Below are 16,542 nucleotides of genomic sequence, written 5' to 3'. Positions count from 1 at the left end.
TTCGATCACCATCCTTTTTAGTTCACCACGTGAAGCCGGATTAAGGCGTATTGATCAGCGAGGTTGAATTGCACCTTGACACAACCGTCAACCTCTAATCCTATTTGGGAAAGTTATGGTAGTCACACTTCCTTTGTGTGCTCATGACATGTCTGACAACCATGGACAACCCAATCAACATCTTCTTGGAAACCACAAACTGTTTCAATTTGTCTTCCCTCTTTTGTTCAGAGAACAACTTGTCTTTGTTTGTATTGTTTTGGTGAGGATGAGCTGAGATGAGCTGGACACTGAACTGGACTGGGTTTAATCAAAACGGTTTTGGCGCGGTTGGGGTGTTTGCAAGTTGCTGTAACAAATTTGCCTGTCTTCTCTGTTAACCATGTAATCATTGCTTACATAAAGATTGAAGTTTTCTTTTCTTGCAGGCAAGATACTATGTACACTTGTCAGATGGGAAACTTTACATTTTGTGCAAATAGTATAAATAAAAATTGAGACACTAAAGAAAAAGATTTTTAATTTGTTTGAATTATCAATGTTTTTATTGGAAATAGTTTATGTAGTTTCACTCAAAATAAATGAAGTTTGACATTTTATTTATTGTAATGTCAAAGAACAAATTTTGATTATAAAAATACAGATCCACTTTTGTGTGGGCAGCATTGAGTGTCACAAGATGTAAAACTGGGTTAGCAGTAAAATAAAACCTAAACAGAATGCACGTACCTTTTCGCTTTGTGCTGAATGATTCATAATCACTTAATACAAATACTATCAAACTACCCATATCACTGATTAATCTCAAACTATTTTATATTTTTGCAGTCAAGGCCATACTTTTGCCAACAAAACCCAAAGTTGGCAAAACACGCAGATATGTATGTTGCAAACAAAAATTTGGCAATAAAGAATTTGTGTCAATTTAACCATTTTATACAAACTACTCTACTTTCTCTTTTTCTAAGGTGGTGAAAATCTGGGACTTTGAGACCGGAAACGCCGTTTTTGAGTTCTCTCAGGCACATGACAATAACGCTATCACCACCATGACCTTTGACACCTCCAATCGGAGACTCATCACCGGAGGGAGGGATGGTCGACTCAAGATCTGGAACTATAACAATGGCCATTGTCTAAAGAGGCTGGAGAGAGGTGAGAGATGGGTTCAAATATTTCATTCTGGGGAAAATTGTTTTCCACGAACTCCTTGGTACCCAGGGCCTAACTTCAGGCAATGTACACCTTTGGTATTTGTCAAAAACCAGTACTCTCACTTGGTGTATCCGAACATATGCACAAAATAACAAACCTGTACAAATTGGAGCTCAATTCGTCATTGAAGTTGTAAGAGAATAATGAAAGGAAAAACACCCTTGTTGCACAACTTTGTGCGCTTTCAAAAGGAAAAAATAAAAGGCTTCATCAGGCTGTCATTATTTGAGTGAGAAACACCTCTTTCTCAAAAACTATGTAACTTCAGAGGGAGCCGTTTCTCACAATGATTTATACTTTCAAAAGCTCACCATTGTTCTTTGCCAATAAAACAAAAAAAATCCATTATCAATAGTGTCCAGTGACTTTAACATATTGTCTGCTAAGCAGAAGTTAGGATTACAAAGGTTAGATGTGACATTGTGAATTTTCAAGGTTCTTGAAATCCACCTCTTGCAGATGACCATAGAATAAAATTTCCAAGGTCTTTATTCTAATACCTTGTGAATCTTAAACTGTCTGCATTGTTTTCAATCACGTACAATGTACAAATGCTTTGGGTCAATTTCTCTTACAAGTATTGATCAGAAAGATCTTTGATCGGTAAAGATCTCCTGGTGAGTCCAAGTAGTTTTGAAGTGGGTTCGATCTATTGGAGTTAACAGGTGGCCTTGGGAATATAAGTGGCTTGGTAAACAAGAAGGGGTAGCTAGCCAACGCCAGAGTGTAGCTAGCCTACACCAGGAGTGTAATTGCCCTAATAGCTTTTAATGTCAACACACAATGTACACATGTACAGGTTTTGTTGTTAGATACACACTTTTGTTTGTCAGAAGTTTTTTTGATTTTTGGGGGGAAAATGGGGAGTTGCGTGTTCAGTGCACAGACACCAATTTCAGAAGAGCCTATCAAACTGATAATCTGATATCATAGGCATGGCAAAGAAGATTGTCTCAAAACCTTGGCCCAGTATTGACTATCAATTCATTCAAACTTCACTAACAGCATTGAGCGGTAATGATGAACAATAGAAGCTATGTTCCCAGATCTGAGACAAATATTTACTTGCATAACAGCTGACTGTGTTAGTGCAGTTTGGCGTGTTACTAATGCGTTGATCGCGTTAACAAAATCTGATACAAAGTAAAATCTTATGGACTTATACTGCTACTATGTCCCAAAATATTGCACCCACTCCAGCTTGTATAAGTGCTTGATAAGGTTGCGCTAAAAATAAATAAAATTACCATAGCATGGTAAACATTAAAACACATCAAAATGACACGAAATGAATCTTATAAATAAACAATTAAAACAAAAAACTTGAGTGGATTTCACAAAGAGTTAGGACTAGTCTTAACTTTAGGACTAGTCCTAGGAGACATTAAAAACTTGAGGCTAGTCCTAAGTAAGGACGAGTAACTCATCCTAACTCGAGATCAGACTAGTCTTAACTCTTTGTGAAATCCACCCCATGAAACCTCAGATATCGATGTAATTTATGTATATGTTTGATTTAGTTAGTTACGTAACTTGTGTTCTCTTTTCATTTTAACAGAGGATGATTTTGATGAGATAACCGACGTCTGTTACATCGAGATGAATAAGAATCGATTCATCTTATCTGTTGGGTGGGACAGACACATCAACATCTACACAGATAATTCAGAGGATTTCAGACATGTGCAACGGCCGCTGCCTAAATGGGCAGATGATCTGGTAAGTGAAATCCCCTTTACTGAGAGCAAGCCTATTATATTCACCTCTTCAGAACTCCTTGTGTCCCTCCACCCTACAATCTCAACTGACTATCGCTTCCCACCTTTATATCTTCACCGAGTTATTTTCATCTTAAATAATTTCTTTTGAAAATAAAACCAATCTTACCATGTTCTGGTGAACAAATTTGAATATCTCCTAGTGGAAACTTTTCCCTTATTATGTTGAATAAAATTCTTAATATCTCTCCGATTGTACTGACAAGTTGAGTCTGATTTCCTAAACAATTACGCTTGAAAGAATTGCACAAGGCGCAATTCTAGCTGGCAAGAGGAAAAACAAACAATTGACAAAAAAAATATAATAAAAGGAAAATCCCATTTAAAGCCATTATACACTTTCGGCACAGAAAAAAAAGTTCACAGATTTACAAATAACTTGGAGGATTTACAGTAGGTAATGGTGAAATACTTCTCTTGAAATATTATTCCATGAAATGCTTTACTTTTCGAAAAAACATTAAAACAATTATCAATTCTCGTTGTCGAGAATTACGGGTTTAATTTAAACACATGTCATGACACGTGCGGAAACAAGGGTGAGTTTTCCCCGTTATTTTCTTCCGACTTCGATGACCGATTGAGCCTTAACCTTTACAGGTTTGTTATTTTTTATATCAGTTGTGATACACGAAGTGTGGGCCTTTGGACAATACTGTTTACCGAAAGTGTCCAATGGCTTTAAAACACTAAAGTACAGCATATTGAAAACCTATGCCTATTCAAAAATTATGTTATCTATCTCAACCATGCAAGGTCAGGATTTCTTTACTATCAATGTATAATTGCTATTTTTGTGATACATTTTGTTTTGCAGAGAGATGGTCACAAGGAAGACATATTATCTGTCGCTGTCTGTTTGCCGAATCTTCTAGCGACCTCTAGCTATGACGGTGAGGTCATCGTGTGGAATCTTATATCAGGTCATATCTACTGTCATCTCAGGTCACCCGTACCAGAGACATATGTCTCAGAAGAATGTAAGTCTTAGATACGATTTGTTTAAAGCGGGTTTTTCCTCATCGGAAATGGAAGGGGGATGGGATGGGGCTTAGTGAGAAAGGGGGAGGGGATGGAAAGTAATAAATCAAATTATTAAAAAAACTTGAAAACTGGTTTTAATTGCTCCATAAAAAAATTGTATACTGTTTTGATTTCTAAAAACAAAGTCATTTTAGTTTTGCATTTTTTTTCCTAGATATTTTTTATGAACAGAAGATCAACAAAGTAAGCCATGCTCTTGTGTAACAATGTGTATGGTGGTTCAATACAGAAATTTTTGATCTCAGAAGAGTTAACTTGTATTTTTCAAAATAATTTAAAATTTCCCTTTTCAATACAGGCAATCCTTTGTCACCAACTCAATTTATTTATTTAAAACGTCAGTTGTATGCAAATATTGGTACCTGAATATTTTAATGTTTGTTCACTGCCCATGTTTCCTTTCACTTGAATACTTCATTAGTGTGCTTGTATTTAGGTGGATGTTTTATTTGAGTGTGTATGTTTCTCTTATTTTAATCTGTCTAATGTTTTCCGTTAAATTATTGTTTTCAACTAATAAATGATTGCTCTACTCTTATGTTCCAATGGAAAATAAACTTCCTGTATTTGTATGATAACTCTTAAAAACCCTTAAAACTGGGCAGCTTATATAAATGTACTTTTAACAAATTCAGTGTTGTACATTGTACTTTTATCATTCCTTATCATTATTTTTACCATTCTTCTCCATGATAGTGGATGGAGATAATAGTATCTGCAAGCTTCTCTTCATGTCTTCAAGAAAAGATAATAAAAGTGCAGCTCAACTCATCGCCTCTGGACCCAGAGGTAAGTCTCTTGTCTTGATTAGTTCCAATCATAAATATATTTACAATCAAAATTGTGTCAGCCCAACAAAACCAATCACACACAATATAGTGTGGAAGTATTCCTGAAACCAACATGGACCAACTCTAGGACAAAACATGACTTCAAATTCAGTAGGAAACTATTTTAGTTTGTATATGATATTGACTGTGATCGCACATCTCTATAAACAAAATGTTTTGTGTCTTTTTCTTTTTTTCCAGGTTCTGTCCATTTTTGGAATATTTACAATGGTGGCGGACTCTTTTCACAGTTCAGCTCGGTAAGTTTGGGCTCAAGTTTTGGCTCTTCTGTACAAAAAAGTTTTAGAAAAATGGAATAAAAAATGATTTGGATGTAATTTTGACTATGCAGGAATGATGTTCTTTGATTGTGCAGTTATATTGTTCTCATAATGTGATTGTTTTTCTTTACAGTCTAAGAACAATAGTGCCCCAGTCACAACAATGCAACTCTCTGATGATGATACAACGCTGTTTACTGGAGACTCAAGAGGTATTAAAGTCACATATCACTTATTTCTCCTTATTTTCTTCTGAAAAAAAGGGGACAAAAAGAAAAGAAAAAAGTTCAAACAATCTGTTTAATCTGAAAGAGTTGCCCTCTCTTTCATACTGACGGAAAAAACGAAGTGAGTTTGACTTAAAGCATTGCAGAAAAAGGGGTAAAAAAGGAATTTGCTGAACTTTTGTTTTTTTATTTGTATGCTGGGCTCATCGCAAATTGTTTATTGTAAATTTCTGCCAAGTACAAACAAACATTTTTTGGAAATGTTGCATCTGATAATAAAGCCTGCTTGGTTTTACCTGTTGTTCTTTGTTGGAAAGGTAGGATTAAGCTTCGGCTAGGTTCCCCCTTTTTCTGACGCTCATATTTTTTTGCTTCTAGGTTTCATAACAGTGTGGGATGTTGAGGGGTATTGTCTGTTCAACAAGGAAGACGAGCCACCATCGTGTAAGTTATTGTCATATTTCCATATTTCATTTTAAGATTTTGTGTTGCATATTAACTTCTCCAAAATGTGCTTTGTATATAGCTTTGTCATGTGCCGTGCTCAATACAGACCCCTTGCTTAGCCCCCCCCCCCCCCCCCCCCCCCCATCGCTGATGTACAAGCATGTATGCGCCACGCACAACTCTCAACCAATGACAGGTCTTTCTGTTACCTCCTTACGGGCGCTCTTTGAGTTCTTGATGCAAGGAGTCAATTATTACACTGAATACTGTTTTTATGTTTTTAATAATGTTGTGTACGTCTGCTGTATATCCTTTTAGCAAGCTAAATGCTTAGAGAGCTGTACTGATGTTATTTTTTCCTATGTACTTCTCACTTTGTTCTTACAATTTTGTCAAAGAGTGCAAGTGTATTGTATTTGAGATTTATTGTTACACCGAACTCTGCTACATATTTTGTGTAGCAAAGTGTTTATTGCGTTGTGCTAGTGTAATTTTTCTGTGTACTTTTCACTGTGCTCTTACATAAGAGTGCAAATGAATTGGTATTTGTGATTTATTGTTACACAGAATACTGACTTTATGCTGTTTAACAATGTTGTGTATCTCTGCTGTATATTTTGTGTAGCAAAGTGTTTATTGTGTTGTGCTAGTGTATTTTTTCCTGTGTACTTCTAACTGTGTTCTTAGAAATATTTTAAAGAGGACAAGTGTATCGTTATTATTTTTTAATTTATTGTGAAACAGAATTCTGTTTTATGCTTTTTAATAATGTGTATTCTGCTGTATATTTAATTCAGCAAAATGTTTATTTTTCTGTATACTTTTCACTTTGTGCTGGTATTTGTATTGGTGTTTGTAATTTGTGATTGCTGATTAAATTGAGGTATATATTTAGATTGTAACTGACTGTTGTACTATTGTTTTTCCTCATAGTGTTGGGATCATGGAGAGGGCACATTGAAAGCATTACCAGGTAAGAATTGTAGCCTTATATCTCATTTGAGAATTTGGGCGACTTGCGCCAAACAGTACCCAGATCTTAGACAACCTGTTCAACTCTCTGACGCACATGTCCAAGCTTTAAGATGACTGTACCGCTGTGGTCTGGTGCCCCAATGCGTTGTCTGCGTGATAGCTTAGAGTTGGAATGGTTGTCTACTGACATTGGTATTTTGAGAAAAAGCGGGGTATAAATGCGGAGTGCTATTGAGTTTTCAGTTTTAGTAATAAATTAATTGTTTTGTTTTTTTTCCCCAGCATGGATCTTGTGGAGTCTCATAATATTTTGATAACTACATCTCTGGATTGTACAGTGAGGTTATGGACAACAGAGGGCCACTATATAGGTAAGACAAATTGTCATGTGATGAATGAAATCCACGAAAAAATGTTGGCACTGGATCGGCAGTTTGCAGGGCTTAAAAGTTCATACCGTCTAGGAAAGAGTTGTATTTTCAAGTTTAGGAAGATGGAGGGTTAAAATTGATTAATTTGTAAAAATTGTATCAATATCATGGACACATCTCATGTCTTTGTTCATCCCTTTCTTTGTCTGTGTACTTTTTGCCTCTCTCTCTCTTAACTTCTTTCAGCTTGATTACAATGTAATGCACTCACTTTTTTATAATGTGATTTATAGACAGTTTTTTTTATTGATAGCGAAAATGGTTTCCTTACAAACGTTTATAATTTTTGGGGGTAAAGCGTCCGGGAGCTTTGTTTTTTGATGAATTTTGGCGCTATATAAATACTGTATTATTACTATTATTATTGATATTACGAACTGCATTGTTCCTCTTTTAATGCTTTTGACAATCCTTCTCTATTCCCCGTCACGAGAAACTTCTTTTAAACAAAACACCTTGTTTTGTTCTCTCTCCAGGTACCCTAGGGCAGCAGCAACCTTGGGACGTCTACAATCCCTCCACCTTCGCCCATCCCATGGTTCCTTACGACGTCTTAGTGGATCCAGTCAGCATGCCCACTCATCCTATCTTAAACATCAAGCTGTCTAACGGTGGGAGCTCCTCGTATGATGAGGAGGATGGGGATGGGGATGGGGAGGAGGAAGAAGAAGAGATCAAGATGAAGAGTGATGAGAAGGACGAGAGGAAGGTAAGAAAGAGGCAATTTATATATTTTGATATTTATTATAAACATAATGTCCTGACGATGACTAGAGCAAGCTAGTCAAAACGTTAAGACCACTAAAAAGGAACTCATTTCGTGGCACTAAAGTAAATACCAAGAACTCCCCACGATCCACTAAGCAAACTTGTGTGTATTCCTTTATTGAATGTGTTTCCTTTGCATTTACATATACCTTCTACTTATTGGGTATTGTTTGTATTGTTACTATTTAAAAAAAAAAACCCTAATTCTGTTGTTTGGAAATGTTGGTATTATTTTGTCACAGTCGGGTGTTGAGCAGTTGAATATGAAAGATTTGTTAACTTTTACCTTTTCCTGTAACTGTTCGTCTTCAGGTTTTTAGCAACCTTTGACAGCTCAAATGTTTATATTTATACTGAATGAGGTTACGTTGTATTTTATTCCAAGTATCATCAATATTGGTTGATTGATTGAATTAAAGTATTGTAGTGTTGTTGTTTTGCATCATTTGTTTTAATTTGAGTATTTTTGCAGTGTCAATTTTGCTTAAATGTTGATATGGAATTTTAAGTAAGTGCTTACAGACAAAAATTTGGAATTCCTCAAATATGCGTGTAAATGTGTTGGTTTCAACTGACAAAGTCTTCCCAATACTCTGTTTTAATGTATTGTGCATATTGTCCTTTTTATTCTACAAGGCCTATAATTTGTCTTTATTTGTTAATGCTTTTGGAAAAAAACAGGGCTTTGAAGCTTTTGTTAAAGGCGCTTTATAAATGTTATTATAAGTTCACTGTTTTTGGACAGGGAGTTATGTACAGTCTCTTAATTCAGACATCTGATGACTTAAATAAAAAAAAATAGTAACAACCTTAAAGATTGTTTTCTCAAAGGCTTAAAGGTTAAAGGTTTTAAACAGAAGTCCATTCTTACCCTTTGCAGTTATAGGCCTACCACAGTTCATTTTGTTCGGTAAGAATGAAGTAAAATAGAATAGAGTAACATTTTAAATGTAACTGTGATTGCAGTACAATTATTAACACTTCATATTTTTTATTTAATTTTAGAGTGATGTCATCAGTGTGACCAACCTGAGCACAAGATCACAGTTCCACTTTGATGACGACCAGATTGCAAAGGAACTCAAACAAAAACCCTTCAATAAAGGCACTGGTAAAAGGTATCACACTTCATTCAGAAATTAGTATTATAGTAATAAACCACAAGGTAATCTGACTGGGTAAATTTTAAATGATTTGGGAATCGAACAAAGAAAAATGCTGACTAATATTTCATACCCCTGGAATTGAGAAAAACAAGATTATTTATTAATTTCAATTTTTTTTCTATAATTTCTCTTTTGTTTTCTTCTCCTTAATCAGGTTAAGACACGAGAAGTTGAAGCCACTTCCAAAGGATCGAGGTGGTCCCAATGCCTACCAGAACCTGACATGTTTTGACCTGGCAGACACCCCGCCAGTCCCTCCCCCGTCCCGATCTCGGGGTGAAAAGATGGATGACCCCTTTGGCTTCCAGTTCTAGGCCTTTATCTGTCCAAGGCGTAAATAACGCTACTATTTACCCGCATGCATGATTATTCATGAGTGTTCATATATGAATATTCATATGCATGAATATTCATATGGCAGGTTTGATGGGCGAACATTCCCCCCCCCCCCCCCCCCAATGGCACTGGGGTGTGGCATACAAGCTTGATTTAATCATCAAATAACGCAAGCCGCTTTGTTCTAAGAAACTGTATGGCTGAGTTTTCATCGGAATTTGGAGCTGTGATTTGTGTGTGAGCAGTAATACCATTTTGTGATCCATAATGCAACAGGGTTTGTCGTTTTGTTTTGTATCGGCTAATGCATGGTGACTTATAACTGCATGCTTGTTTGGTGGATATAACTCTGCAGCCATGTACCCATCCACATGGTACGGTTCAAATTTTGTTGTTTTTTAAATTAAAAAAATTATGAGAGAGAGAGAGATCGCCTAACAATGCCAGTGGGCCTTATGAGAGAGAGATCGTTAACAATGCCAGTGGGCCTTATGAGAGAGAGATCGTTATCAATGCCAGTGGGCCTTATGAGAGAGAGATCGTTAACAATGCCAGTGGGCCTTATGAGAGAGAGATCGTTAACAATGCCAGTGGGCCTTATGAGAGAGAGATCGTTAACAATGCCAGTGGGCCTTATGAGAGAGAGATTGTTAACAATGCCAGTGGGCCTAGTCAAGGTGAGGGCTTTGCTTAACCAATTTGGGATGTCAACCCAAATCAACTGCCACCAGGAGCTCATGGGCATAAGGTGTCATGACCAGGATTTGAACCCACACCCTTCTTCTGACAATACCAAAGCTTGGGTCTGGCAAACTAGACCGCTCGACCTCAGAGAGATTTCAGAATATCATGGTGGTATTTGTGGGTAAAATTTAATTCTAACATTCTGTTGGCCATTCTCAGATTCTGCATGCTAAGCAATGGGAGAAACCTAATCTTAAATCTCCATGTTCTTCTATGCACATGATGGAATTTTCATCATGAACCCCATTCCAAATAACGACATCTTTAAAATGTCCAGCTATGCATGAATACAAATTTTACAAAAAGAAACATTTACAGTTGAAGCTGTATGAAAATTATAAGTAAATTTCTTTCAAGCATTAGGTGGTTCTTAGAGCCATGTTGAGTCAACATATTTGTTATAATAAACTAAATGTTATCACGCTGACTGTGACTGTTTCTTTTAATGTTGATCTTGTGCCTTAACTATACATTTTGTGATGTTCCAAGCATGCATTGGTGGAACTTACCTCATTTCTATATCAACTTTTTGTACATGTTTAACATTGCATGAGAGTTTGTACATTGTAGAGGTTTTCTCTGTGAATAAAAACAAACCGTATTTTTGTATTTAAAATAGAAGAGGAATGAATATGAGAGAAAGTTGCATTAGATTTTTTTTAAACAAATCTTATCCTCTTTATTTTGTACATGTTGTACAATTGTGTATTTAGTGTGGCGATATATTATGTACAGTCAAATTTGCAATACAGTTTTCAATCAGCGCAATTATGAACTTGTAAATTTATGAGATAAATGAACAAATTAAAAGTAGGCCTGGAATTTTGTACTTGAAGTGATGGGGCACCAGCCACAACCGCCACCAGGGAAATGTAAATTTCTATTTGAGTTAAGTTTACGATGGGCACAAAGGCAAAATAGTTACCGCGGAAGGCTCGGTCCTGTTTGTCTCTGTACTGGCCCACCATGCCCCGGGTGGGCCAAGTCCCCTGCATTCTTGTGCTTGGACTCTTGCCCCTTCTTGTCCTCCTCTTTCGTGGGGGCTGGAGCTCCGCTGAGCCCCACGGCACGGTGGCATTGATCATTGGAGTTGTGGGTCAAAACCAGGCCAGAAATAACACGGTTTTTAAACTAGAGGCTTGAAGAATTTTATCCATAATTTTGTTTTTATATTTGTAACCTCTAATTTATGCATCGATTTTGTGTATATTATGCAAAGCTACATTGAACAAAAACATAATGGGTGATGTATTTTATTTGTTTTTTGTTTTTTCTTCATAGAGTCTGTTAGATAAATACATAATATTATTTTAATTCCAGCATATTTGTACATTCACTGCGATTTTATGCCATAAACAATAAATATATACTACTTGAAACTTGTTGCATGGTGTGTTTTTAAAACTGATTTTGCATGGTTTTTGTTTTACTTGCTAAACATTTGATAATAACAGAGTTACCATTGCATGGCAGAAGATTTAAGTTTATAAGATTTTCTAACCTCTTCTGAAACTATTTCCATCATTTAACAACAAAGGGAGATAGTCAACATAGGGCTAGATAGCTGACTTGGTAGAGCGCCAGCAGGTGAATCCAGAGGTCGTTGTTCAAATCCCACTCTAGGAAAGTTTTCTTTGTTCAGCCTCAAATCATTAAAAAAAACACCATACAACTTGGCTGTAATAGACCCCTTGCTTATGTCACCAGTTAGGACATGTGACATACGCGCCACGCACAACTAGCAACTAATAAGAGGTCTCATAACCTCAGTGAGGCACTGTTATACACTTTTGGGATCTTTATGCAAGAGGTCAGCATTTCTGTACCGAGTTTCATAAAGCTGCTAAGCACAAGCAGATACTGCTTAGCAGAAACAGTTTACCTTCCACACTGTTGTTGACTTGTTTCCCACAGTTTTTTTGCTAGGCACTAGGTTCATGTTTAGCGATGTATTTCTTGTCTTAGTGTAGAACACCTTTATGAAATTGGCTGGTGCTTAGGAAAATAACAACATTTATTTTGTTTAATTAGTTCCTTCAGTTGTAAGCTTTGTTAGGGTTCCTGCGCCAGGAGTGTCACCTGTGACAGACATGGCGCATTACAAGTTTCCTTTATTATTATTATTATTATTATTATTATTATTATTATTATCTAATAAAGGCAGGCCTACAGCAACCCCTGCATAAAATTTGCATTTTTTTTTGGGGGGATTTATGAATGCATGAATACTAGGTGTTTGTAAACTGTGAAATTTGGACCAGTGATACCATTTCTTTTTTTTAGGAAATCGTGTAAAGTGAGTATCCTGCTCATCTGCTTGTTAATCAGTAGTTGCACGAAATTGAGCCCAAACTGCATGAATATTTCTGTTGCTCACATTGCATGAAATGATCATGCACTAGATTGACCAGTTGCCTGCAAACTGCCCACCTCGATACACGACGGAGATCTGGCGTTACATCTGTGGAAAGCTTTGCAGAACCATGTTATAAACTACTGAACTGAATTCAATATTATTTGCCCCTTGTATCAGAAACCCTTTAATGTAGTGCACCTGAAGTGTTCGAAAAATGAAGGGGTCAAAAGCTGTAAAAGGAAGTTACTAGTAGATTTGTGATACACGACTCCTACATTAAATTTTTGAGCGTCGCAGGCAAAATTAAGGATGACACATGGCGCGTAGGTTTCACCAATCAAATGACAGGGATCTGTGTATGCAATGCATATTTTTTTTATATGATTTGAACTTTCCAAAATGTAACAATAGGGAAAATAAAAAATCAAATAATTGTAGCCCACACCTTGAAGTGACCTTCAGGCCTTGGTTGTCTGGCGACTTGGATATAAAAAAATGAAAAAATAGGGGCCTTTAATTTGGATGCAACAGGTTAAGTACATGTACCAAGTACTTGTCATTCTGAACATCTTCTTTCACAAAATGTCCCCCAAATCTTTACTACCAAAATCTGTTTGGTGATTAGTTTATTGCTTGGTATGCAGAGCTTAGGCTGTGTCTGGATTGAGACATTTGGCTATGGCTATTGCTTTATCAAAGCCAGAGCCGCTCAATTTAAACACAGCCCTACGTTTAAATCGTGGATAGACTGCCAGAGCTCCGTCTCTAACCTTGGACAGAGTTAGAGGCCCAGAATAGACGCAAAGGAATATCTTTTTACATTAAATTAAGTTTTTATTGTTCCTTTTATCTGTCTCTTTCTACTTGAGATTAACGTGTGTTGATTTAACTTGTATTGTCTGAATTTCTTTCTTTGTTTTCTTTTATTCTAAAATATCACAAAAATGCCTGACTTCTTCTTTGATAGGATGCTTACTTCTGTATACACAAAATGATGGCATGATTGATATTTTACAAAGATTTTAATCTGGTCTTTTTTTCCATTAACACACACAGAAAATGATTTTTCTTTTTACTGTTACAACCATTTCCTAAAATCATTTTTCTTAAAGGTTTTTTTTCCTTACTAAGCAACATTTGTTTTTGTTACCACAAATTTATTCCAATTTGTGATAGTTGCTTTTAAGAAAGTTATCCATTTCAAGAAAGTTGACAATAAGCGATACTTCAAATAATGAAGTGATAGTTTCGAATTTTGAATATTAGCAAAAATGTAACAATACAATGTACAGGCTTTAAAATAGCCTAGCAAAGACAGTGACTTCCATTAGTGAGTATGGTCTGCGATGAGCTGTTAAAGGCAGTGGACACTATTGGTAATTACTCAAAATAATTATTAGAATAAAACCTTACTTGGTAATGAGTAATGGGGAGAGATTGGTAGTATAAAACATTGTGAGAAACGGCTCCCTCTGAAGTGGAGTACTTTTTGAGAAAGAAGTAATTTTCGACAAATTTGATTTCGAGACCTCAGATTTAGAACTTGAGGTCTCGAAGTCAAGCATCTGAAAGCACACAACTTCTTGTGACAACAAGGGTGTTTTTTCTTTCATTATTATCTCGCAACTTCGATGATCGATTGAGCTCAAATTTTCACAGGTTTGTTATTTTATTTTAAGTGTCAAAGACCAGTCTTCTCACTTGGTGTATCTCAACATATGCATAAAATAACAAACCTGTGAAAATTTGAGCTCAATTGGTCATCGAAGTTGCGAGATAATAATGAAAGAAAAAACGCCCTTGTCACACGGGGTTGTGCGCTTTCAAATGCTTGATTTCGAGACCTCAAAGCTAAATCTGGTTTATCGAATTCAAATTTGTGGAAAATTACTTCTTTCTCAAAAACTACTCCACTTCAGAGGGAGCCGTTTCTCACAATGTTTTATACTACCAACCTCTCCCCATTACTCGTTACCAAGTAAGGTTTTGTGCTAATAATTACTTTGAGTAATTACCAATAGTGTCCACTGCCTTTAAAGCACTGTACACTTTCTTGAGCTAAATAAAAGAAAATGTCCACAGGCAAATCCCTTGGATGCGATTACAAATTGGTGTAAAGACAAAACATACTATATTCTTTATACCTGCCTAAAGAATAACACCTATTATAGATACACACAGACAATGTGGCACAAGTTTTTTTGTCCTTCTTTTTTATTTTAAATTTATTCGGTTGGACTCTCAGTTATGCAATCACAGCTATGATTGGTTATAATACATCATGGGGACAGGGCTAACAGATCATTTACTCTAAACTAGTTAAGCTGGAAATGTGTCAAGCTTTATGTACAATTCAACTGATATATACAAATATTTACAAAAATATTGTTTAGGGCAAAATCTAGTGTAACATTTTGTCAGCTTTATACCTTTGATAAGGCATCCATGGACCTACCTACAGATAGTTCTTGATAAACGCCATCTTTACAAGCAACTTGGGTTTTGGCTTTGGGCCGTGTCAAGCGTTCTTACTTTTTCTAGTAGTTGACCGGTCAATCATGCAAGGAATTTGACAGAACTTATTTGTGTGGCACAAGGTATTTATATACATTTGTGTGTTCACAAACATAACTATCAGTGCCCTAAAAGATTGCTGACTTAACACTGTGTTACTTGAAGTGGGAACTATTTATAAGCAAGCCTGATAATTCACCAGTTTCAGGTCCTTGGAAAGAAGTAGAAACATTTTGTTGGGTAAAAGGACTGACATACATGTAAGCGTAGTGTAAGCTTCAATAGACATTTCAGGGTATTTAATCACAGTTTTTCTGATTTTTCAAAACGCAAAAACAAAACCAGAATCAGACTATTAAAGTAGGAAGAATATCATACATGTAATTTATATCACTGTACATGTAATTCAAAACTTGCCATTCTAGCAAATTGTCTTGACGTACAAAATCTGGTTTTATAATGATTTCTGTCAAAACAAAATTCTGTAATCTGTGTAGTCCAATATATTTTATTATGAAATTCCCGATGAAATAATGTTGAGACCTTTTAGTTTTGTAAAACAAAAAGTTCTAGATTGCTTTATTAAACTAAAACTAACAAATTTTATTCAAAATTCATCGACCGTATTCAAGATGAGTTTAACATAACATACGTTATGTACACAATTACTGAAATATATTTAACAGCTCTGGCAGTGATGGCTGGAAAAGGTCGATATTTCAAATTTGAGGCTCAGCCAATAGCCGTAGCTGAAGTCAATATTGAACACAGCGTTAGGCTTTATCAACGCAAACCAAGTTCATAGGTGAAATACATTTTAAATGAATTAATATATACATTACTGAAGGCATTTGAGATATTTTTGTTATCATAGAAATGATAGATAGTGCATTTAAGGTCATAATACAATCGTTTTCTGTTTTTTCATCCATCAAATCTGAGCCTAAAAGACCCCTTGCATTGGTCGCCATCAATGATGAGGCCTAAAAATGGAAACATGTGCGCGTGTACGCGCATCTCTCAGCCAGTGCCAGGTCTTCCGTTGACCTTAGCGAGGGTGTGGTTTGGGCTTTTGACATCAAATGCAAGGGGGGGGGTCTACTGCATAAAACTGTTAAAAACATCTTTACTACGCCAAGAAATGATGTGTGGTGCACCAGGCGTATTTGGCTGGTAAACTACTTCCTCTGAGCATAGTTGTTTATTGCTTCGAAAGTTATTTTCTTTTATGCGGCTTTGGTGCAGGGTTTGCCCTTAACTTTTTCAATGACAAGCCATTAGGACCTGTCAGCTTGTCATTTCAGTAGTCCGTCCAGCTCTACCACTAGTCCATATTTTCAGATTTTCTTTCAACATGCCTCATGAGTTTGGGGCTTGTAGTTTGAAGTATGTAGGGATGGGGCTTCAGCAATAAACTAGCCAGCAGGGCC

At 36.1% G+C, this 16,542-nt stretch overlaps 1 protein-coding gene across 2 annotated transcripts in view; it reads left to right on the top strand.

The window, feature by feature from the left end:
- The window catches only part of LOC117293363 (WD repeat-containing protein on Y chromosome-like), a 61,814-nt gene that overhangs the window by 31,329 nt on the left and 13,943 nt on the right, over positions 1-16,542 (top strand). Inside the window, exons 14-26 of one of the 2 annotated variants that reach the window (XR_004519435.1) lie at positions 969-1,155; positions 2,774-2,934; positions 3,811-3,973; positions 4,734-4,826; positions 5,069-5,127; positions 5,282-5,360; positions 5,754-5,819; positions 6,756-6,795; positions 7,080-7,168; positions 7,705-7,937; positions 9,002-9,114; positions 9,317-11,724; positions 14,524-14,525. Coding sequence is in view for 1 of the 2 variants with exons in the window: in XM_033775656.1 (XP_033631547.1) it covers positions 969-1,155; positions 2,774-2,934; positions 3,811-3,973; positions 4,734-4,826; positions 5,069-5,127; positions 5,282-5,360; positions 5,754-5,819; positions 6,756-6,795; positions 7,080-7,168; positions 7,705-7,937; positions 9,002-9,114; positions 9,317-9,476 (1,443 nt within the window). In the remaining variant the exon portion in view is untranslated. Of the gene's footprint in view, positions 1-968; positions 1,156-2,773; positions 2,935-3,810; positions 3,974-4,733; positions 4,827-5,068; positions 5,128-5,281; positions 5,361-5,753; positions 5,820-6,755; positions 6,796-7,079; positions 7,169-7,704; positions 7,938-9,001; positions 9,115-9,316; positions 12,358-14,523; positions 14,526-16,542 lie in introns of those variants that run through there. The other variant, XM_033775656.1, reaches the window with a different exon arrangement.

This window comes from Asterias rubens, chromosome 8, assembly GCF_902459465.1.
Source record: "Asterias rubens chromosome 8, eAstRub1.3, whole genome shotgun sequence".
Taxonomy (NCBI): Eukaryota; Metazoa; Echinodermata; class Asteroidea; order Forcipulatida; family Asteriidae; genus Asterias; species Asterias rubens.
The sequence above is the reverse complement of the archived record's forward strand: the minus strand, read 5'-3'. Positions and strand labels throughout refer to the sequence as shown.